This window comes from Athene noctua, chromosome 2 (assembly GCF_965140245.1).
Source record: "Athene noctua chromosome 2, bAthNoc1.hap1.1, whole genome shotgun sequence".
NCBI classification, from domain to species: domain Eukaryota; kingdom Metazoa; phylum Chordata; class Aves; order Strigiformes; family Strigidae; genus Athene; species Athene noctua.
Window position 1 is genome coordinate 54,924,774 of NC_134038.1, and position 25,420 is coordinate 54,950,193.

The 25,420-nt window shown below is 38.9% G+C and overlaps 1 protein-coding gene across 3 annotated transcripts; it reads right to left on the reverse strand.

The window, feature by feature from the left end:
- Positions 1 to 815: 815 nt before the first annotated feature.
- Positions 816 to 24,672, reverse strand: AKAIN1 (A-kinase anchor inhibitor 1). Of its 3 annotated transcripts, XR_012633123.1 has the most exons (5): positions 24,381 to 24,672; positions 8,176 to 8,370; positions 4,293 to 4,320; positions 2,535 to 2,627; positions 816 to 1,898 (listed from the first exon to the last, which is right to left on the reverse strand). XR_012633123.1 is itself a non-coding variant. In XM_074899146.1 (3 exons), exons 1-2 carry the CDS (start codon positions 24,394 to 24,396, stop codon positions 8,180 to 8,182), a joined length of 207 nt encoding a protein of 68 aa, XP_074755247.1. In that variant the 5' UTR covers positions 24,397 to 24,672; the 3' UTR covers positions 4,408 to 7,008; positions 8,176 to 8,179. The 3 variants fall into 3 exon arrangements, 2 of the variants coding, with proteins under 2 accessions (XP_074755247.1, XP_074755246.1); XM_074899146.1 differs by lacking the exons at positions 816 to 1,898; positions 2,535 to 2,627; positions 4,293 to 4,320 and adding an exon at positions 4,408 to 7,008; XM_074899145.1 differs by lacking the exons at positions 816 to 1,898; positions 2,535 to 2,627; positions 4,293 to 4,320 and having other exon boundaries at positions 4,408 to 8,370; positions 24,381 to 24,670.
- Between the last annotated feature and the right edge of the window lie 748 nt (positions 24,673 to 25,420).

Below are 25,420 nucleotides of genomic sequence, written 5' to 3' on the forward strand. Positions count from 1 at the left end.
GGGGAGGTTTTGTCTAGATGTTAGGAAGCATTTCTTTACAGAAGGGGTTGTTAGGCGTTGGAACGGGCTGCCCAGGGAGGTGGTGGAGTCCCCATCCCTGGAGGTGTTTAAGAGTCGGGTCAACACAACGCTGAGGGATCTGGTGTAGTTGGGAACTGTCAACGTTAGGTCAATGGTTGGACTAGATGGTCTTCAAGGTCTTCTCCAACCTAGACAATTCTGTGATTCTGTGAAATTGTGTTGCTTTGATCTTCTGCAGAGCATTTGGCATCTCCCTGAATAATGACAATTTTGTTTTCACGAACAACATGAAAATTCCTATGTGGAAGCATTTTTTGCTTCTGTAAATATGGGTGCCTGTGTGAAATGAATGGACAAAAAAATAATAAGGAAAGGCACAATTACCAGCAGAACTTATTTTTTATCTGCTGTTGAGCCTCAGTGGTGGAGAGAAGAGAGTCATCTTTGCGCCCTAATGAAATGTGACAGACGTTTAGGGACCACAGGCTGACATTTCCTGACAGCATCACCATCTGCACACTGAAAGCTGCTAGTATCCGGACATCATAATCTGTTAAGAGCTGTTTATTACTGTACCTCAAAATCTCAGGTCAAGCATATCCTGGAGTTATACATCATCAGTTTTGCATGCAGTTCCCTCACCTTAGCTAGGATCCTAATTCTCAGTCTCCCATTGTGCTCCCTAGTTGGATGTTTAACTTTCCAATTAATCAAGTAAATAAACTAAGATGTAGATATTTGAAAGTGGGGGGAAAAAAAAAAAAAAAAAAAAAAGTCTTATAGCCTGCCAGCAGGGAAAATAGATGTTAACCTAGTTCTTACTAGGGCAGATGGAGTTATATAATCTGATTTCTAAAAGTAAGGGATTTTTCATATAAGTAGGGATTTAGTATATATGATATACAGCAGTTTTTGCAGCTTCAGAATCATAACATGACAGCAGTGCCTACAATCCTACTTCTACACATGAAGCAGGTACAGGGAAAACTGTTTAAAGAATGAAAGATGCAGTAATGTCAGGGGTTTTTACCTAAATCAAGGAAAAACATGTTTTCTCAGATATGGTAGAACACAGATTAAAACAGGGACTACAGGACTGATCCAATATTTTTTTCTCAAGCATTTTTTTTTTTTGAGCAAGGAAAAAGGTGACCTTGAGAGACAACAGTACAGGTTAATTGGAGTAAAAAAAGCAGGCAAAAAACCCCCAACCAGTGGAGGTTAACTATATTTTGTAGACTCCAGTGTTTCCTTGAGTTATAAGGAAGAGGAGAAAAGGCTGAAGGCACAAGTCATGTTGCAGAAGCAGATGTGCCAATTTGGCCTTGCAGAAAATGTTTTTTCTGAGTTCAGGTATCCTGAGGAGTGGTCTTGAATTCCAGACTTTTTTTTTTTTAATTAAATACAAATAAACAAATCGCCAGCATAAACCATACGAGGGACTTGTTCAGCTGCTCCTCCTGGTGGAGGAATATTCCTGGTCAGGTAGAAGCCCCGTGCCTTCTGCAAAGTTTTACTCCTTGGAGCCTGGCTTGAGAAATGCTTTTTTCTCATCCATCCAGATCCTCTGATCTTAATGATGAAGCAGGGTGTCATGTGGCTCAGGCACTGATCTTTGAGGACGGCTTTAGCAAATAGAAGGAAGAGTTTGTGTACTTCCTGAGCTGAAACAGCTCTTGACTTGGTGGCATCCCAGTGTCTCAAGTGCTGAGGAAACACAGAAAGTTGCAGCCTTGTGTTCTTTCATCCAGTTGCCAAAGGGAAGCATGGCATCGGCTGATTTCTTTAAACTCGAGGATGATGCAAGGGTGCACCAGGTCCTTGCACCTCGGGTATCTCAGATACCTGTTTTGTGGATCTCTTGATTTGACTGCTGTCTGGAAGTGAATACACGAAAAAACATAAACATATGAAATCAAGAGAAGAGCCACAAAAGCAGCTCAGCACTGAGAGGGTCATTTTCCCAAACAGTGCATCTTCCTTTGTTCCCTGCAAGTTTCAGTGATCTAAACAGAAGAGGACAACAAGACTCCCTGTTCCTGTCTATAGATTTAGGAAGTCTAATGCTCAGTAAAACAAAGCAGCTGTATAAAAATATCTATAATTCTGGGAAATAGAATGGGACAAATTACAAGAACTGACAACGTATTTTACTAAAGGTTGCTGGACTACCATGTATAAACTTAATCAGCTGGTGGAGTACCAAGCAAACTGTTAGATCTTCACCTCTGCAATACTCAGATCTGAAAGTCTGTTCTTCTAGTACACTGGGTAAAAATCAAACCAGGTATGTGTTCTATGGGAAATCTGAAGTCAGTTGGACCTAGTAAATTGTAACAAGTCAGGGCAAACCATGTCCCAGGAAGAGATTTTGCCTTGGAAGGAAATATGAAAGATTGCTGCTTTATGGGTAATCTCTCAGCAAGAGAGAGCAAGTATGCACTGTCTGACACAGTTGTCCTCCTTGGAAATAATCACATACAATGAGCTGTGGGAAAGGGTCGATGTCTCACCAATGAGGCAAAAAAGATTTGTTCTATTCACTCTCCCTGTTCTGGAAGCAGATGGCTTTCATCTTGTAGCTGAGGATTTTCAGAATGAGCAGTCTCATGTGAAAGAAATGAGGGAAAACAGTGTTAGTAGGAGGTATGTTTACTAAGCAAATATGTGGCAAGCACATCTACTATAGCAACTGGAGACAGGGGGTTAACTTTCTGGGATGCATGTGCACACATGAATGCACGCATGCAAAGAATAGCAGCTATTCACTCCCTAGGGTGGGAGCACATGGGTCACCCTGCCAATCGACACAATTTAAAGTCTTCTGTAAACAGAAGGAGGTAGCATTTAAGTCTCCAGAACAATAGAGTAGTGCTCATTTTTTACCTCATATCACAAAGCAAGCAAATACAGTCTTCAGTAGTTGGTGTTTCTAAATGGATTTCAACTCTGAAAGCACACATGGAACATCTTCCTTAAAGCTACCAGGAGTGTCTTACTCTAACGTTTTAGAATCAGCTTAGGTGGGTTCAGTTTCCAGCTTGCATAAGAGTTAATGTTCTCTCTTTCAGTACAAGTTCTACACTGAGCTACTGTCACAAACGTATGTGAAAGATTCGTGATGATCTGCCCCCTGTGGCATCCTGCTATAGACAGCTGAAGGGGAAAGAAAGCCAACACAAAACACCACCACAACAACAAAAAAACCCCACTTTCTTTTCTTCAGAACATTGTTTATTGTTGCTACTTACCTTTAGTGAAAGAAAAGACAAAAGCCACACCACAGTGGAATGTGTAATTCCTCAAGGGTTCTAATCAAACCCAAAATAAACATGAACTGCTGTTGTTTTAGTGTTAAAACTAGCAAGCTTATATAACAAAATCCAAGTAGCAAGTCGTTGGAGGAAAAGTTATTAAAAAAGAAAAGCTGCTTATGTTAATTAAACAAAGAAAATCTGCCTGGCAGACAGGAACAGCTTAGAAGCAAATGCATTTAAAATATGTATCTATTTCTTGGTGTTCCCCAGAGCACTCACACACAGCTAGTATGTGTGCTTGTCCATTCAGTCTTAAGGATTAAAGAAATTGTTAATCATGTTGACTAAAACCAGGGCAGATACAGTGGTCTTTAAAAACAAAAGCCTGTGTGAATCCACCAGGTTGTGTGAATGAAGTCTGGAAGTAGAGAAAAGACACTTTAATTCTGCTCCCCTTGAAAGGCAGGAAACAGTGCAAAATAAAAATCTATTAGGCCTCAGAGAATCCCTTTGTTCTGGAAAACCCAAAATAGGGAAAAAGGTTCTATCAGGGCTTATCATGAAGCACCAAAAGCCAACAATGAGAAAACAAATCCATTAGAAACCAGACTCCATCAGTACTGCTGTTTGCTCCTCACTGAGTGTCAGGTGAGGAAGACATTACCAGCAGATCGGATTCTCCCTCTCACTCCCACAAACTCGAACAAGTTGATCCCTGTGTTGCAGGAGCCTGTTGAGAGAAATTAGGCTATGCCAATATTCAGGTTTTCATTAATTTAATTTCTTCTCAGACCTGAGTGGGTAACCAAGAGAGTTAGAGGGAATCCCACATCCCTTCAGTAATTTATTCTACTTCTTCTTATCTTTTCCCCTAATTAAACTTTTTTAGAAAAGCCTTCAGTAATGACACATTAACCCCTGTATTTAATATTATCATACATTTAAAGAACAACTGCAGCATATTTTATGGTAGTCATATAGAGAAGAGTTACACAGCTATTTTTATATACTTACCATTGTAGACATACTACGTTCTGAGACACTAAGAAAGGTCATAAAAAAAAATGAGATACAACATGAGTAGAGACTGGAAGATTTTTATGTGCACTGTTTAATACTGAATAAATATTCAAGGATTTCCTATCTTAACTATAATATTATCACAGAATGCTTTTATTTTTCAGAAATGATAAAATTAAAATGGCTGTTTCCAAGTCATAATTGAATTTTTTAAAATTTATTTTAGAGCAGGGACTTCCAAATGTAACCATGCAGAACCAAAAACTTTATAAAGTAATAATTTAGTACTTATTTATCAGAAAATTTAGTAATCTCTTACAACATCCTGCTGTGGCCAAGTGAATTTCCATTTAGGCACTGCTGCTTGATTACCTTACAAAGAATAGAGCAAGTGTGGTATTAAATTGAGATAATAATCAACCTGAATGAAAACATATCAAGCACAGTGCAGATAGCCACAGGCTCCCTATTCTTCTTCATGAAAGTTGTGATAAATGTACTTTCATATGTTTGTGCATCCTTCTACTTACCACTGATAAGTGCTAAAAGGTGGTGAGTTTGTTTTAAATACAACAGGCAGTATTTTGTCTTGTACTTTTAAGATATGAATTATTGTGCTGAATAATGCAGTCATTACTGCAAACTTAATGAGCACATTGCTTGCTTCATAAGATTGTCTAGTGAATCTGAAAATTGCTTCCCTCCTTTTGATAAGAGAAACCAGAGGCACGTAAGATATTAAGAGGTTTTTTATTTGTAATCAGACCTGCATCACATCTCTAATAATTTCTATAGTCTGTATTTTCTGCAGAAAATATAATCTGTCAGTGAATATACCAAAAATACCCGCTTTCACCATGTAGTAAGCATATAACAAGCCAAGGGTAAAGTTTTCTTTTGTGCAGTTCTCTCACATGCGGTACAGATCTCAACTACATATCCTGGTTACAAGTGGTGTGTAGAACACTCTTTTGTCAATAGGAGATACTAAATGCATGCCTTAATTTAGGAATATATGTACTATAGATAGGAGATGCGTGATTTATCTCTCAGGAAAAACTATGTTATTAAAGCTACAGTTTTTGTTTTTACTTGATAGAAGACCATAGAAAACTTCCTCAAGTCTCTGTTAGGCTTCTCACCATTTTTATCCTTCTGAGATATTATACTCCTGACAGCACTGAAAATGATGGGACATGATTTAATGTGGGAGACAGGCAAGTCAACATCGGCCAGTCAGCTCTGCACAGCCCCTGAGAAGCAGCAAGGCTTTGATGAGAAACAGGCCTTGGAAGAAAGATAAGAAACTGCTGAGTTGTGCCAAGGTGGCAGGGAAAAACAACAGACAGCTGCAACACTGAACGGTGGAAAAGTACTGAACTGTGAGAACAGCGCATGAACAAGAAGTTGATTGGTCTGCACAGCGCGTGTTAGTGGTCTTATGCTGACAGGAGAAACGGTTGATAGCTGTCTAATTGCTGATTTGCTAATTATGAAGTAAGAGCTTTGGCGAGAGCATAAGTATATAATATTGGAAAAATAAACAACTTTGCTTGATGTAACTCTTATAGAGTTGTGCAAGTCCATTATTCTCCTGCAACAATTTAATGGTTGAGTAATAGTGTTTCTGAAGGGGCTAGGACAGTAAGGGGATATTGCAGAAGAGCATAGTGGGAGTAGGAATGGAATAAGATCATATGAAGTCTGGATTCACTAGCTTTTGAACTTCCTCTTTTTCTAATATGATGATTAAAAAAAATAAAAATGGACATGCAAACAAGTTTCCAAACTATATGAAGATTTTTAAAATAATTACCAGGAACACAAATAAATAAAAAAAAAAGACACACTGCAAATTTCTGGAGACAAAAAGTGTTAAAAAAAGTAGAATGATCCCAAAGAAATGGGGATTTTGCTGTTCTATAGCTCTCCTTTCTACAGCACTATAGGTGAGTCCACGGCAAACACCATTTTGAACCACAGAGTCTCTCACAACAGGCTTGCTCTGCCTCATCCACTAGACTTGCCTGCCCATCAGCCTCAGAACTGAACATTTACTCATGATCAGTTTTCTTAGGCTCTTGGAAAGTGAAGATGCAAAGAGTGCTTAGAAAAAGGCTACCTCTCAACCAAAGGTCAACTGATGAAAAAGCTAACAGTAAAAAAAATACTATTATGACAAACACACACACAGAGGCCTCCAGACTACTTCCACCTTTCAAAGTTTGCTTGGCTGGAAAATTTCACCCAGTGTCTTTCAGTCACTTCCAGAAGTGAACCAACTGTGTACTTGCAATCCAAGTCAGTTTTCATTATTAGAGGATTTAGAACTTCAACCATGTCGAATTCTTGTCTTTTTAAGTGAAAGAAGATTGAGCTAAATGATTATTTGGTATGAGTCAGTGCTGTTAAATTCAAAAAAAAAAAAAAAAAAAGGAACCAAGCAAATTTCAAAGGCTTAATATTACAGTATGTGGGTATTTATGACTAAGCCTCCAGCCATAAGAAAAAATCCTGAAATTGTTTAACACAAGCAGTAGGACACAGTAAGTAATAGCCTATTACTTCAACAAAAGTCTCTTTGAGAATCATCTGAGTAGAAAACCAAGTAAGAAAGTTTGTCTCCTTTGCAGATCCTGTGCACCTGCTTCTCTATATTTCTAGGTGCATTACTTCAAGAATTCAGTTGAAGCGCAGCTACAAGCCATTTCTAGAATTAAATATATCGTTATTCATTTCAGATGTATAATAGTGCAATCATCATTACAGTAAGGGAGCATAAAAGTGAAAGCTACATTTATTTAATTTGTATTTTCAGAAACATCATGGATTTCTTCAGCTATATAGAGCAGTTAAAGGATAAATTCGGGATTACCAGCTTAAAGCAGTGCTATTTAAGGTGAATCTATGTAACAATTGCAAACATCTAAAGTCACTTTATGCCCAGCAGGTGAGAAATATCTACCATGACAGAATTCAGACACAGTATATTTCCATCCTTCAAGATATTAATAAATTCAACACCCACCCACCCCTTTTTTTAAGCCATTCCAGTCTTCACTTTCTATAAATCAAGTCCCAGCAAAGTTGCAAAACTGAAGGAAAAGCTGGCAAGTTCATATCAGCACATCAGTTTCTCTTCTTTCAATATCAAGAAAATTAAAAGGAATAGTTGAGGCACAAGTGATTTCTACGCAGAAGTATAGAAGTATTTCAAATAAGTAGACTAAAGCTTCAGTACTTCTTTTAAAAAAGACATAGATCATAGGTCTATGATCACAGTCATGGATCACAGTCACAGCAGTCTTACTGGACTACTTTTTTTTTCTCCCAAGATGAAAAAAAAAAAAAAAAATTGGTTCACGGAACTTACCAAAGCTACTTTATACTGCCATTTCACACAGTCCATATTTAATCAAAGCAAAGTACAAACTCGTGCTTCAAGGCAGCCTGAAAGCATTCTGCTACACTCAACAGTAAACTATTTCTTCGGTGAAGACAGCTTCAGTGAACCCAGTAAGTCAGAGAAGAGTCCGTTCAGCTGAACTGACACAGACATTGCACGCAGAACTTAAATGAAAGTGCACTGACAACAAGCTTTTGAGAATAAGTCCATATCATAAGAGCTTGTGCTTGAAACTACCTTTATAGCTACGGTTATTGTTTCTGTTAAGAGGCACTGCATGAATAATATGGAGTTAGTCATCTAATGCACTTAATATTTCTCAGCTGAGGACTATTGCAGCTTTACCCTATGTCTAGGTGTGATTATACTTTGGTTTGCTTTACAACAGTAACATTGCACTAGCAATACAGCTGATACTAAAGAGAAGGCTGAAAACACTGCAGACCGGAGGACTGAAAACAACCAACTCACTCCTTTACTTCTTTTCATGCTTCTTGGTTAGTTTTCCTCTTTCTAGCTGGAGGCTTGTACTGCTGTTTGTTCGCTTCTCCTTTTGCTGGCTCTCCTGGGAAACTTGCTGCACTGCTCGGAGGATAGCAGTCTGCACAATCTGCTTGCTGGCATTCTGCAGCTTAACTTCATCTTGTTCCGTCCCTGGCTTCTCACCTGCCAGAACCAAATGACAAAGAAAGGCAACTAAGCATTTGTGGCTACTCTGTAAACACCTGAAGGACAGAAAAACAGGAGGAAAAAAAACCAACTAAGCAAAAACCACAGAGTGCTTGGGAACAGGTTATTATATAGGGAACCTGCTAATAGAGTAGATGATGAAGTAGGGTGGAAAGTGCCACTGTGTACTCAGCACTACAGGACTGAATGAAGGTGGAGACTTTGCGTCATCCAGCTCAGTTACCCACTTCCCAGCTCTGGGGACAGCTGTGGTTTCACAGCTGAAACAAGCACATCTGCATTTTGTAGCAAGACAGGGAAGGAGGATTTTCTCATCCAGCTGTGATTCGCATCCTTTTAAACTTGAACTGTGCTTCTGGATGGGCAATTGGACTTCATTTTGCAAGCCTGACATGTACTCCCTCACAACCATACAAAGAAAAAGCTGTTTCATTAACATTTCTATTTACTTTTCCTTCAGATTAAAAGCCCTCATCCATCAAATTCCATTTTGACTTCAATGTATGACATTTTGTCAGGTGTCAAGTCTATTAACCCTTAGCTACATTTGCAAAAATACTTGCAGAAGCATTAAAAAATGCTCAGATTGTCATAGGTAAAATAGGAAAAAAACAAAAACAAAACAAAACACCATCTATAGCAACCTGACAAATATGTATTTCTTAAGTCACACTTCCTTGGTTTGCCAAACTGCTAAAATCTGAAGAACAAAGTAATGTACTGTGACTCCTGACATTTGGTAATGAAGAAAAGTAGTTTATGTTAAGAGGTTTCTCTTTGGAAGTATTTTGACTCCAAACACAAATGACAATTTGGCAGGACAACACAGAATGCTGTGTAATGTTCAAAGTTGATCTTGAAATAAAAAAAAAAATAATTCTGAATTAAGGTAATGTAAGGTGATTGTCTTTTAGCAAAATGTAGACTCAGTTGCTAATTGAAATGCTTAGGCTAGGTGCTTATTTACATCACTAGATTTGATTTAAAAGGTTTTTAAGATACTCATCTCACTTATTTCATAATTGACTTGTGCTCAAGTATTTCGTTAAACAGGATTTGTATTTTACTGTCTATTTTAGAGCCATATATTAAGAATTATGTTTTGAGAGAAATAAAACAGTGTATTAAAGGTCAGCTGCTTGTATGAGAAGTCCTCATGAGGAACTGTGAGAAATTTCCAGTGTTCTATATGAATTTTTTGCAAGGAAATTTAAGATACAGACAAAAAATAGAATCACTTGTTTACCTTAAGAAAGACACTACTAAGTTCTGATACTTGAGGAGAGGGAAAAAGTCCTACACTTGGGTCAAGGCAATCCCCAGTATCAATGCAGACCTAGTGGTGAACGTATTGAGAGCAGCTTTGTGGAAATGGACTTGGGGATACTGGTAGATGAAAAATTGGATATGAGCCAGCAATGTGTGCTCACAGCCCAGAAAGCCAACCATATCCTGGGCTGTATAAAAAGAAGTGTGGCCAACAGGTCAAGGGAGATGATTCTGCCCCTCTACTTTGCTCTTGTGAGACCCCACCTGGAGTGCTGTGTTCAGATCTGGTGTCCCCAGTACAAGAAAGGCATGGACCTGTTCAAGTGGAGGAGGGCCATGAAGATATCAGGGTGCTGGAGCACTTTCCCTAAGGACAGGCTGAGAGAGTTGAGGCTGTTCAGCGTGGGGAAGAGAAGGCTTTGGGGAGACCTTATTGTGCCATTTCAATATATAAAAGGAGCTTGTAAGAAAGATGGAAAGAGACTTTTTACTAGGGCCTGTAGTGACAGGACAAGGGACAGGGATTGTAAACAGAAAGAGGGCAGATATAAGGCAGAAATTCTTTCCTGTGAGGGTGGTGAGGCACTGGAACAGGCTGCCCAGAGAAGCTGTGGCTGCCCCCTCCCTGGCAGTGTTCAAGGCCAGGTTGGATGGGGCTTTGAGCAGCCTGGTCTGGTGGAAGGTGTCCCTGCCCATGGCAGGGGGTTGGAACTCGATGATCTTCAAGGTCCCTTCCAACCCAAACCATGCTGTGGTTCTGTGATTCAATGATCTGTGAACCTAAACCAACCACCAGCAGAATGATCACAGCTTACTTGGTAAAAAAGAAATACTTCATTATCTCCCATGCTTCTTTGAAAATACTTTAAAAAATATACTTTTTTTCTATCATGCTCATATTATACATGTTCTGAATAAAAGTAAAATACAAATGTGGTTTAATTATATTGAAAGTGAATAATTTTTTTAAAACCCTGCAACTGTACTGAGATAACAAAGTTTGTCTACAATTAAGAGGTTAAAACCACAAAAAGTTAGAAAACATGGTTTAAGCTGGAAAAGCTGACTGAATGGAATCACTTGAATTCTTGGCACCATCAGCTTCCCTGATTCAGTTTGTTCCACTCCTCAGCACTTGAAACAGTGAATTTTTGATAAAATTCAATGCTACTTAACAGTAAAGTACAGATATTTATTACTCAAATAAGTATTCACTTTGTATTATACAACAAATTAGTCTTCTTGCTGGACTGAAAAAGATCAGCCAACTCAGCTGATGTTCAGAGATAATATATTAACAAAAGCATGGATAAGCACAAATTGGAAATATAGATTAGTATGGTGGTATGGTCTATGAGGTTATAGAAAATGCCAAAAATTTGCCAACCCTTATAGCCATAAAACCCCCCTGAATTTATTGTTAAAATGTACTGCCACAAAATCTGAACATTAAATATTTTTATACTGGGAAGGTCATCCACACCAACACCCAGTTTAAAAAAAGGACAGTTTTCCAGTGAATTTTTACCTGAGTGCATCATGGAGCAATGCCTGCCTAAAAGCACCACTCAGATGAGACGTAGATTACATCTGCCCAGCTCTAACTCATTAGATGGTTGTTTTATTTGCTGGGAAAACCAATCAAGAACAGAAAAACAAAAACCTCTGGATTATTTCTGCCCTGCTTCTGATGGTTTAGGTATGCACAGGAAGGAAATAAGCCAGCTCAAACACAATCTTAATAATTTTACATCTGTGTAGCCCAGGTAACAACAGCTAACTGGCATTGGAAACATAAAGAGTCAAAGCTGTTGGCCTGGGGTGACATGACCAATGAGGCCATTGGCCATTCATGCTGATCATCTCAATTAGAAAGCAACACTGGAAATAACAGCCCTTTTTGAGGAGAATATCTGACACTGTGAAGAGGTCTGAGCCTGTACTGGGACCATTACATGTAGGAGCTGGACTGCCAGCCAGGATCCAGACATGTTGAGCAGTCAGACACAAACATCCAGCTCCCCTGGGTGTGTGGTGCCCATCACAGGTAGCCCATCTCGACATGATCCTGGGAAAAAGGCTCTAGGTGACCCTGATTGAGCAGGAGTTGAAAAAGATGACCTTCAGAGGTCCCTTCCAACCTCAACCCTTCTGCATTCCTGTGATTCTAGCCAGTGAGACCCATTTTTCCACTTCCTGAAGGAGTAAACAGCAGTCTCTGAATAGTATCTCCACTATGTCCTCTTCTTCCAATTATTCATTTCAAGGAAAGCAGTTGGCACAAAGCTGTTTTCTGAGAAGCTCATTTATTGATATGCTGGACCTGCTCTGAGCAAGAAGAGAGGGACTGACTACAGAAAGCAGAGATGACTCATGCAAGGATCCCAAAGGGACTAAGCTGGAACATATCTATCAAACCACTCCACCCTGCTGAAATAGACTGCTACGGACATAAACAAAGGCAGAAATTTGAGTGCTTATAGAATTAATCAGACATTTTAAGAACTGCATATTTTCGATTAGGTAAAACAGAGACATCACTCCTGTTGTCTTTACTTAGACTTTACCTGATGTTTATCTAATCAAAGTATGAGCTACTAGAGTAATAAGATACAATTAATTTTTAGCTACAATTCTTTTAAGATTTGAAGAATAACTAACTTAATTAAAATTCCATGACAAAAGGTCACTTGAAGTAATTGCTGGGAAATACTTGCAGGATAGCAGAAACAGCATTCTGCCTATTAGTTATCCTTGTCTAATGACTACTATTTTCTCTTGATGTCAGAAAATCTTTCCTACTTATTCTCTATCTTTAAATGCTCACCTGATTTATACAGGAACCCAGCACCCTAATTCTGTAAATAGAGAACTGAAAAATCCAGGTTTCGTGATGTTAAATGAAAGGTAGCAATTTTATCATTAAGACATAATAAATCCTCTTTAGCATTTTTTTATTACCTTATCTTTCACTTGTTAAGTTTTATGCCACTAACATAGCAGATGAAAAGTAATTTGCAAACTCCAGCTTGGTTCTGCAATTTAAAGTACAGCTTGAGAGATTTAAAAACCTCAAAATCTTAGACTGACTGCAGGAATCAGTCACATATTCCACTTTCATTTAAAACTAGCGCTAGTATCAGTACCTTGAAATTCCCTTGCCTTGCTTGAAGATGTTCCCCATGAAGAAAAATATGCTAGCAGTTTGGAAAAAAAAATAAAAGCATTTTAAGTAGACTCCAAGTTTTCATTCCAATTACTAGAACTAATATTAGTTTAAATCCAAAAACATCTTGTGTGGGAGTCTTTACATTCTCTGTGATATTTTTGGACTGTAGAATATACCTAGAAAAGTATAAATGGAAAATGATAGCTATAGAGAAAGAACATATAGCACAGATTAAATCCTGAAGAGCTTCACTCCAGTTGCACATGGACCATTTATTCACTCTAGTTGCACATGCTCATTTATGCATTACACTTTCTTCAAAGTATCCTGAGTCACTTCCTTTCCAGCCTGCAATCAAAGTAGTCTCCTGCACTTTCTGTTGATATCCGCTGGGCTTTTTTCCCTTTTAGCTTGCTACACATTAAGTTTAATATGCCTTATAAACACTCCTACTAAGTAACATTCAACAACAGGTCATTTGTTTGAATCAGCAGTTTAGTTCTCAACCATATCTTTTCACAGGACTGTTTGGAATACTGTCGTGAAGCTAAACTACCACAGGCATGACTTTGCCCTTGCAAACATTCAAGCCCATCTCAGATCCACTAGTGCTGGCAATAAACTATGGGGGAATGAGACACCTTTCATTGGGTGCAGAATCAGTGATTTAAAAGGAAGCAGAAGCAATGTTTCTCATATGGAAAGAGAGCAGGGGCTGAATAGTGAATGAGCTGTGGTAGGAAGGAACTTTAGACTCTTGGAGAACATAGACTAAAAATAATTTATCCCATAACTTTTGAGAAGACATTAGTCATGTATGAGCATGCATGACCATGATTGTATATCCAGTCTCAGCAAACTTCTACTGTCCCTCAGTTATCCCTTTTGCTTCTTCACCTGTATGATGTTATTGCTTATCTTATTAAATTCCTTTCATTTTAATTCAACTTTCCTCAAAGCATGTGACATTTATGCAGCTCATCATGTCTTTCTGAAGGTTAGGTCTCATTCTGTCTTGAGACAGAATACAAATACTGCATTTGAAGATAACAGCTTAGATTATGTGACAGGTTCCATGAAGGGGGCCATGCATCAGAGGTCAAGAGTTTATGTTCTGCTTCACAGGAATTACAAATGCAGTTTAATTCCAGAAAATTAATAATACCACTAAAGTTGTTCTTCCAGAAAAATAAATTTGTTTGTGTAAACAGCTGTGAGCTTAACCATATCTAAAACTAACAATAAAAATCAATTCCGCTAATCAAACTTCTCAACAATATAGAAGTCACAATTACCCAAAATGTATTCCCCCGTTACCTACAATTTTAATTAATGTAAAATTTCTGAAACTGAAAGCAAATATTTGAAGCAAATATTCTTTCTTCATTTTTACATGAGATTATGCAGGTATAGCCTTTAACCACAAAATTTACTGTTTGTTTTATCAATATATTGCTTTGTATTGCAATAGCTAACCATTATACTGTTTTCTGCAGCATTGCAACATTAGAATTATTTTTCCCACTATTAATAAAAATTAATAATAAGCCAATGAAAATACTGCTCTTCAGTAAATCTATTTCAATTCTATTGAAAAATACTACTGTGAATTTTATAATTCAACTCACAGGACTAATGACATTTTAATGGAATAGAAGTCTAAGCAAGACTGTGATGATAAGACTTCATCACAAGATCCAGTATGGATGCATGGGAGCTGTATTAATGGAAAAAAATTACAGGGTATTACCTAAATTGTGTTTATACACTGTAGATCTTTCGAAAAACTGAAGAACCTGGCAAGTTTATAATGACATAATGTATGTGTATATGTTGTAGTAATTGCTAGTAACATTTTTTTGCATCAGTATTGATATTCTTCTACTTCAAGGAATGAAGTTCAGTTCTTTAACCTCCCCCATTGGCATTTGGCAAGGACATATCTCTGTCTTTCCAGCCACCACATAGAACTTCCATGTGAGCTGCTTCTGGCAAATATTTTGTAACCTGTGAATTGAAATGGTTAAAGCAGTCTCCTTCTCTGATTTATTTTATAGGTTGGTGCTAAGATTTCAGCACTAGAATCCTAATTTGAAGAAGAGATATAAAATATGAGGCTGTACAGCATCCATAATCAGGAAATGTTGATGAGTCATGTTAATTACATCCAGAACAAATGGACAGGGCAGTCAGCCAGGGCTGAAGGCTTTCCAACACATATACACAAACCCAACTTCATGCACGAGTGCCATTAAGCTATTTTCAGGATTAGAGACCCTCAATGTCGGTAATGATGCCAGTTCAGAGACCTCATAAAAAGGTCCTACAATGACGTTTTAAATTTAATTAAAAAAAAAAAAAAAAAAAAAAAGATAAGAAATACATTCTTAACTGTCTTAGAGTTAATTCTGACCAATACTGTTTCTCATGCTCTAAACAGAGCCTTGCGGAGTACTGACTGATCAAGTATTAGAGGGCAATACTCAGTTGCCCTGAATCTTTGAGGAAGAAGGGACGACACTGAATGTATCAGAATAGCTAAAAGTACTTTCATGTAGGATTGTAATTTTTTTCCAATTCCCTAACCTGTGGTGCGTAGGGAATTTTAACACCCACTTTCACTAGAAAACTGGTGAAGTTATATTTTCTGCCCTAATCTCATTCCTTAACTCATGTCATGCAACCAGCACAGAATAGGAAACGTATCAGGAAGGGGGCCAGCACAGACTACTTTGCTCTTCAAAACGAATTATAAGAATGAAGCAAGAACAGCCTTGCTCTGAACACAAATCCAGGATGAATGGAAGGGTGAAGAACAAGAGCAGAAATGCAGATAGGCTGTTTCTAAGGACATAATAATATCTCCAGAGTAATACTTCATGGTGCCTTTTTTATCCAGACATTAGCTGTATCTAAACTGAGTATTCGTAAACTTTTTTTTTTTTTTTTTTTTTTTTTTTCCCATTGAGTTCTGCTTTCTTAAAAGAAAATATCTGGAAATCTCTTTGGTTTGTTTGCTATATAACAGTTATCTTTTTAAAGACTCCAGTGAATCATTTAATACTATTTGAAATATGCCACCCAAAATGAAGCTTCCAAAGTTTATTAGATTAAGAGGTTGTTGGAATCTAGATACATTATCTATTCTTGCCATACTTTAATAAGATTAACTAAAAACAGATTATACATTTCAATCCATATATTTTCTTGATATTTTCACATATAGCAACAAATTCACTCCTTAAGGACTCTGTCTTTCCAGCTTTGAAGACTTGGTGTAGTTCAAAGTAGTAGTCACTGAAAATTCTGCCACAAGGAAACCCATAGGCATGATACTCAGATTTTGGTCCCAGAAGGAAAATTTCTGGATCTAATTCTGTAAACTAACATTAATGCAGAGAAGGGTTTTTAATTCCTAGGCTAGAGTTCTGTGTATTAAAAATAAGATACTTCCTAAAGAGCATCTGGGACCAGCTGCTCCGAAGTTAATGAAAAACTTCAGTTCTCTTCATCTGTACAATTTCACCATTTTTTTTTTAGGGAACACACTTCAAATACTGAAATAAGGAATCACTCTGCACCAAATGCTGTGCTTCTCCCATGAAGGGAGAGGTCCAATGGCACAGATACAGGTGACCCATATGTCATCTAACTCCCTCTGCCTTCTATTTTCTACTGTTAGGTGCTCAGAGATTCCTAGCCAAAAAGAAAACATAAAGCACAGAAAGGTAGGCTTCTGAATCTGTACCAAAACCCTTGTACTGAAATACCTAGCTTTGCTAGGTGTTAGAAGACTTTTGTTACCCACCACTGCATAGCGTAAGCGCAAGGTAAGTTTTCAAGGGGAGCATATTCCACTAGTGAAGGTTTATTTTGCTAGCTGCAATGCTTTATCATTTTTGGTCTTGAAGAACTATGTACAGGTTAATTAATATTTGCAATATCTGAACCTGTTTTTTTTTTTTTTCTTAAGTGAAGAAAATAGGGAACAGGTTATGTAACCTGTCAAAAGCCAGCAAATCAGTGAAAACATTCTGCTATATTTAAGATGCATTTCAATTTATTGAGAGCCTAATTTCAGAAATTGTCTAGTTAAACCTCAGCTGAAGCAGAGCCCTTCCTTATCTCTAAAGCCCTTCCTCATCTTTAAAAAAACCAGAACACTCCCGCCCCCAAACCTTGTATTTGCACATGTACAAAAGAGTATAGAAACTTTCCTGCTTATTTTAGAATGTGAGCGGAATTTGAAAGCTGTACACAAGGCTATTAGTAATTGAGGCTGAGATTTTATATGTTTGTATGTATATACACAAATACACAAGAGAAAGTGAATCAAAGATTATACAAATTTAAACTGCACTTTGAAAGGGTAAAAACCAGGGTTTTTTCATAGCTGTAATCTTGACGAAATCTCTGTTTGCAACAGGATGCCATGGCATGCTGTTTTCCCCTCTTGAAGTTAATTCTCTTAACTTCCAAGAGAAATATTTTCCACTCTATTAAGAAAATGTACTTCAGAACAAACTGTAATGTCAATCTGCAAGTATTTATCAGTAATAGTAATGGATGTGCACCCCCTCCGTACTGATAAATGATGAGTGGATTCGCTGATCAAAGAAAGAAAATACAGTGTTATCATATCAAATATGCATACTACAAAGTGAAGCAAATGTAAGTAATCCACAGGAGATTATATTTGCCTTACCATTAGAAAAAAGATATCTGAGTAGAATATGGCTCAATTTACTTCTTCAGGCAGAAAATTGCAGACTCTCTTGAAGAAGGAAGACAGCATCTTCTGATAACATGACTACAGGCATTTGCAGGGTCAAATGACAGCAGCACAGAGCTCACCTACCCTGACTTCCCTGGCAAGGTATTCTAAAGGAACCCGAGCATTTATGGCTATTCAGGTCAGCTTGTCATTTCTGCTAACATCAGTAAAGATTCTGCTCCAATTGCAATCCCTTAAAAAATAATAAATCTTGTTCTGCAGGAGCCTGCAAATTATTAGGGAAAGAACATGCTATAAATGGATAACCAGTACTCAGATAATTTCAGGAAACCTATAAAGAAATTATTAATATGTTGCTTGCCAAGAATTTTTGCTTAACTTAGTATTTGTAAACTTAATACCATGAATTGTGTCCTTAATAAAAACCTTAACAGACAAGATTGAAGGTATAGGAATAAATCTATTCTACAGTGAGTGCATTTAATTTCCATTATCATGATAAAGCTTACAAGGTTGGAATCATGTTGTTTATGTCTATAACAAGTACAACAGAGAAATTAATCTAGAAGAATAATGATTTGGAGGGACAAACCTCAGAGGTCAGTGTAACTCATTCTTTTTACACATTCACTGTTTGATTTTCCTGCTCAGTACATGGATCCCATACACAGCGCTAGTAAGGATCTTAATAATGACTGTATGACATTACCACCATCCCCCAACTATGAGCAACTCCTGCAATACAGGCCACTACATAGCCAGTGTGAAGACAGAACTCTTTTCACTGCTAACCTGAATAGGATTCAGCCCAGTGATACGCAAGTGAAAGGTGCCAGCCTCACTTGTTTAAGCCTTCAGTTATGTTAAAAATAATTTGAAAAAGAAAATTCTGTGGCAGTTTTTAAGACTATGTTGATCGTAAAGAAATGTTGCACCTAGGACTGCTGACTACTTTTTAAGCTTCCTAATTTTATCACATTTCTGAATACCTATAAATTAACTTTTTCTTTCAGCTCACTAATGAGATCTGCTAGTGGAGTTTCACAGCAGGGGAAAGACCAATGTGTCACTGGGGAGAGGTCAGCACAAGAAACAATTTTTCCTCAGCAAAAAGGAACAAGGAATTTCCTCCTATATAATTTCTTCCTACAAGGCAGCAAACACTTTGAAGTATTGTTGAGAGCTTGTAGCTGCAGATACATTCAGTCAGATATATTTAAGGGGCATGGGGCCTGCATACTCATACCAGCCATCACAAATTACAGAATCACAGAATCATCAAGGTTGAAAAAGACCTTGAAGATCATCCAGTCCAACCACTAACCTAACACTGACAGTTCCCAACTACACCATGTCCCTCAGCGCTATGTCAACACGACTCTTAAACACCTCCAGGGATGGGGACTCCACCACCTCCCTGGGCAGCCCATTCCAATGCCCAACAACCCCTTCTGGAAAGAAATGCTTCCTAATATCCAGTCTAAACCTTCCCTGGTGCAGTTTGAGGCCATTCCCTCTTGTCCTATCGCTTGTTACTTGGTTAAAGAGGCTCATCCCCAGCTCTCTGCAACCTCCTCTCAGGTAGCTGTAGAGGGCGATGAGGTCTCCCCTCAGCCTCCTCTTCTCCAGACTAAACACCCCCAGTTCCCTCAGCTGCTCCTCATACGACCTGTGCTCCAGACCCTGCACCAGCTCCGTTGCCCTTCTCTGGACACGCTCGAGTCATTCAATGTCCTTTTTGTAGTGAGGGGCCCAACACTGAACACAGGAATCGAGGTGCAGCCTCACCAGTGCAGAGTACAGGGGTAAGATCCCTTCCCTGTCCCTGCTGGCCACGCTATTGCTGACACAAGCCAGGATGCCATTGGCCGCCTTGGTCACCTGGGCACACTGCTGGCTCCTGTTCAGCTGGCTGTCAATCAACACCCCCAGGTCCCTCTGGGGAGACAAGGAAACCATTATATCAGACTGTATAAGATCTGAAAAACAGTCTTGCCTGTAGCTTCTGAATTATGTACATGACATTGTCTTTGTCAACTCTAAGCTCATAAGAAAGAATCCTACATGTCTATGTTATTATAACTTGGGGGGTGGGGTGGTACTGCAGAAGTTGGAACACTGGCAGAATGTAGCACAGCAGTTAACAGGGACAGGGACTGTGCCCTGCCTTACTACAATTGTTCTTGTGGGTGAAAGGCACTTCATAACTCAGAGCTCTAGAGTACCACACACTGTGCAAACACTGGGCATATAACAGAACAGGTTATCTTCAGAAAAAGTTATTTGTAGCAATTTTTCCATACATTAACAGGTCCATTCTGTTAACGATCTTGATCTGTGCATTATGGACAGGGTTCTCCACAGAATTCTTACTCTATAATCAACCCCCCCAAAAAAAAGATAGCAAAGAAATTTCATGTCTTCACACCCTGCAGCACAACAGGTTTGTTGCCTTCCCAACTTTTCCACTAGAGATCAGGACTATTCAGACAAACAAACACATCTGTTTCAGTGTGCAGCTGCTAAGTCTTCAATTGCAGTTTAATGAGATTCCTAAAATGTTTGGTCCAGGATGCGCTTCTGATCTTCAGTGTCATTATGCAAGTCTGCTGTACTGCTCCTAGCTTAAAAATGTTAAGAACAGCTGTGCTGCTGAAAAACTAGTTGAAAAGCTATTGGCGTTGCTACTGTAAGAAAAAGGTGCTGAGCCATGAATATTCTGACTTCTCTAATGTCTATCTTTAAACTTTATGTGTGTTCACACATCTTTTTTCTTTTTTTTTTTTTTTTACATAAAAACAGTGACACAAAAATGAGTTCTACCTACTCCTCCTCCTTCTTTTGGGATTGCAGGGTCATGAGTAAAGCCTGTGTGTTCCTAGTTGTAGAGAAAATGTCAGGTAAGAAGGAATACTTCAAATTACACTGAAAAATAACAGGATTCACCTGAAAGATGGAATTACACAATTCAAAGTAGATGGAAGCTTAAAGGATGGGAGAGTTCAGATGCTGAAACAAGCTGACAATGTAAATGTTGCAATATTTCTTGATGTACTCAGATCAAACCCAGTTCCTTTCTGAAAAATATTATTTAGCCAAAACTACAAATTCCTATTCAAACAAACACAGCTCTGTACAGTACTGACTGGGTGAAACAATGATGGCCTGCAATGACGAGACTCTATAATTTGATAATTTTTTATGGTCTAACATTACAGAGTAAAATTCTCAAAGTATACTAAAATAATCCCTGAAATGATACTCTAGTGAGAGTTCCTTAGAAAACCCATTAGTAGTTCAAATATCCTTAACTGGTTTCTAACTTTATTCTCAAGCTATTTTTAAAAATGCAGGCCATCTTTGTGCTCTATCAGTACATACATATAAGGGCAAAGGTCTAAGACATAAGTGTTTGAGTGACTCATGTGCAAAACAGAATCAGAAAAAAAAATCCTCGGAGCATGAAAAACACCCTTGTATCCTGCTTATTCAGGCAAGTCAGAAGTAAACAGTATTATTTTAAATTTTATTTTACCTCTCGACTTGAAAGAGTTTTAGGGAAAATAAGCATGGAATATGGCCAAGGTAATTTTGGGGAAAAGTAACAAAAAGTTATTTGTGAAGTAGTATGATATAGATTAGTAACATTTAAAATTGTTGTTAAACCTTACACATTCCTTTAAAAATAAAAAATAAGATTATTATTGAGCAGATAGCCTGATACTGAAAATGATCACTTCTTTGTAAACTAATGATGTGGTAACAGAAGAAAGCTTGCCACATTCTATAGTTTTTGCTGATAATATTAAAACATTTACCTGTTCTACAACTCACCTTACAAGGACAGATATTTATTTAATTTGTGCAATTATTTATAGTTATCAATCTTTTATAAGCTAATTTGGTTGTGATATTTTTTAAATTCTGGAATACACTATCTTCTGAAGTGTCCTAAGAAAATCTGCCACTTCAATGACAACTTCTCTTTGTTTTTTGACCAAATCCAAACCCTTCAATTTTCATGTTTCTCTACTGCAGTCCCCTGCGTATTTCCATCCTTATATCTGACAAAGAGTAATACTTTTTTTTTTGACTACTTCTCAGGCTGCCTAAAGCAGTTCAATTCAGGAAAAGTACAGAAGCTAAATTTTGCAATGTGTACTTTATCTGCACTTCATCATATGGATCACCCCCTGTTGTAAGGGTAGCACATCATGTCGGAATCATCCAGGTAAAATGAGCTTCCAGGGATCTCATAGAGTTTGCATTGCATTTCCTATACAGCAGCCTATCATCAGCCAGCCAGTATAAAAAAGTGCAATGAAGACCCAGTCAAATTAAACCAAGTAAGGAAAAACGCACTTTTTTCAGTTCCTTTTTCTGGAACAGACTCAAAGTTAATTTGAACTGGGTATGAAGAAAGATCACATATGAATAGTAGCTTTGTGCATACCTGTAAATAGCAACATACTGTCTAGAGTGAGGCAAAAAGTCCGGTTTTGAACATGAAATAGCAGCCTTTTTGTAACAATTTTGACTTATCTAGCTCAGTAATATCCAGGCCTGTTTTGGGGGTGGGATGTGGTGGTGGTGGTACTTATTTGTTTCTTTTGTGGGATTTTGGTGGGAGGTGTTGGGTTGGGTGTTTTTTTACATAGTAGCTGGTTTTAAGATTTAGGGAAATGAGCTGAAGAGGAAACTATTCAGTCAACAGTTGGCTTCACCTTTTAAAAAGTATATTTAAACTTCATAAGCTGCTTCTAATTAAAAGTTGATAACCATAGCACGATAATTCAGTGCTCTGCAATAATGTATCCGCTACCTTAAGGAAGAGAGCATCAGCATATTTACAGGCAAAGTCTTATCTTTATCTTCAGATAAACAGATTCTATTATTTTTCTGGAAGAATTTCCTTGTGGTTGTTGTTTTTCTTTTCTTTTCTCCACCATCCTCCCAGAAGGATGTTTATCATTCTGAGCCTAACCATTTATAGTTAGACAAATATTTTTCTCCCCTCCCCCCCAACTGAACTGGAAAATAAGGTCATTCATCACAGTGAGATAAAATCAGAAAGTTGACTCAAGAAACAGAACTCCATTTCTTAGTAAACTTACAGAAAGCCTATATCATATAACCTTAAGTACTATGAAGACACTAAAGATGTACAAAACCCTGTTTTGGGGGGGGTTTTTTAAAGTATCTGGAGAAGAGATAATGCCAGGCCAGGGCTGATGATCATGAAGAAAAGGGATTAAAGAAAAAGTAATCAACCCAGACTTGCTCTGTCTGAATACAAGAGATTGCCAAGACCCTCTGATTACTTTATCATCTCTTTTGCAAACTCCCACTTACGTACCCCATGTATGGTATGACAACATTTTCAAGGAAACCATGGGCTTTTCTTTGACTGAAAGCAGACAGAAAAAAATGACTATACAAGACAGATTTTTTTTTTTTCTTTATGGATTAGAGTTGTGAAAAGAACAATTCATGTAGTTACTAATGAGATTTGGGGCTTGTTCACTGTCAGCCTTTGAGGAAAATAAGCATGTTTTCATTATTTTAGAGGTAATCTCTTCCTGCTGTACTCCAGTCCCATGGTGCACTTCAAAAAATGAGTACAGTTAATGGTGACAGACTGTCAGATAAAAGGAGTTCAGAAAAGAGCCACTGATACTGAAAGGTGTACTACAAAAAAGAGTGCCTGGTTCTATTAAGATAAATAACTTGGTCCCAATTTCAGAACATGGTGTACAGGAAAGTATCAAAGTAGATAGCAACCGGGCAGTTAAAGAGACAAAATGAACTTCTGATTGTTGAAAGAGGATATTAGTTTCTCAGAAAAACAGACTTTGTTGAGTTATTGAGTTAGCAAAGTCAACCCCAAGACAATTTTTTTCAATGAAGGTATAAAGCTTTTGGACTCTTACCCCTTCACAGACTGGAGATAGAATTTCAAAGGAAGACAAAACTTCTGTTAGCTTTGTAAAACAGAGGTATTAATAGTTACTCATTGTCAAGCTGCAGCCTTTACTTTCCCCATTTCTATTAACCCAATATTTTTACTGACAATTATACATCTTTAAATAAGCTAATTCCAAGTCATTTCACTACAGAAGATATTATGCATGACTTACACTTATATCCTGGAGCTACTGGGTCTCTCATCCCTTTCTGAACAGCAAACTGCCTATTTCCAAGCAGAATGTACCAAGCCCAATGCAGATTCTCTGTGGCTTCCTTTCTTCTATGGTGCAGCACATATATATTACACAGCAGAGATTCTGCACCCTTATAAAGTGAGGTATTGCATTAGACACAAGTTCCTGCTGAAGTCTTCAATTTTGTTCCAGTAAAAACTGAACAGAACAAAGTTTTTGTTCTCTTCCATTTAAATACATAGTGGGTGGGGAAGGAAAATTTGCAAAATATGTCCACAAGTTGCAGAGATCGTCCCACTGGCAGCCACCAGTGTGGGTTCTGGGGGATACAGACACTCACTCTCCGGTGACTGCAAGGCCACATCCCCCCTCCTCACCCTTTTGTGCAGTCTGACAAGCACCGTCCCCCGCATACATGTATAGGAGGCTCCTGTCCCTGACAGGAACCACAGAGGTGACCCTCATAACCTCCGGCTCCACAGCTGAACACCTCCTAAGCCAAGCCACCTTCTCGGAAGCCGCCCGTCTCTGCCCGGTGCAGCTCTGCTCCGGCCGCTACCCCCTCCCCGCAGCCCCCGGAGTAGCTCTCCGGCACGGTCGGGGCCTTCCCGCTGGGCGCCCCCGGCCGAGCCGGGGAAGCGGCCGCCCTTACCTGGAGCGAACACCATGGTGCCGCCGGGCGCGGCGCGGCCCCGCACCTCGGACAGCGCCCGACCCGCACCTCGGACAGCGCCCGGCTCCGCTCAGCGCCGCGCCCGGCCCAGCACCCCGGACAGCGCCCGGCCGCGCGCGGCGGCGGCGTTGGGCCGCGGTCCCTCCCTCCACAATGCGGCGGGGCGGGGGGGCCGGGGCGCAGCGCGGCCCCGCGCCTCCACCGCACCGCCCGCACGGAACGGACACGCAGACACAGCCGCGGGGACACGCTCTCGGGGAACTACCGCCGCCACAAGCCGCTGCCCCGCAGCGGCAGCAGGCGGAAGGGCAAAGCGGAGAGAGGTAACAGAGACCTGCCCAGCAGGGAGACCGGCTAATTGCTCCTAATTACCTCTCGGCAACAGCCCCGCTGCCTGACATTTCGGGGAGCGCCGCTTTCACCACAAGCTAACAGCCCTGCTAACAGGCTCCAGCGACACCGGACTTTATCACAGTATTCTAGTTTTCAAAGGTTCAAATGCTGAGGAATTTATACCTGCGATTTCACAGGCCTGTTAACCCCGCCGTACCGAACAGAAGCACTTTGATTTAAGGAGGGAACATGAAAGCTTCAGCATATAAAAGATGCCCTCAGGACCACAAGTTAAATACATTCATGAGTAAGTAATAAAGAAGAGGAGGGCAAGCGGCAGGAGAAGACAAAACATTTTCCACCAACTCCTACATTTCGTGTTTAATTTGCTTTTATTTGACACAGAAGTGAGAGACACAGCTGCCAGATGGGACACAATTTAGAGAAACCAACTCTCCTATTTAAGCCTGACCTGCAAGAGGTATTTTGAAAACTATTGATTATCACTGCAAATGAGAGAAAGTAGATTAGGAAAAAGAAAAAAAGAAAAAAAAAAAAGCATGAGTGTTTGATGCAAATTTTTGTAATATGCAATACATTTTCTAATCACTTCTTCATAAGCCTCAGATATTCCTACAAGCCTATTTCATTCTTTTCATAGTCAAGCATTTCATACACACAGAATT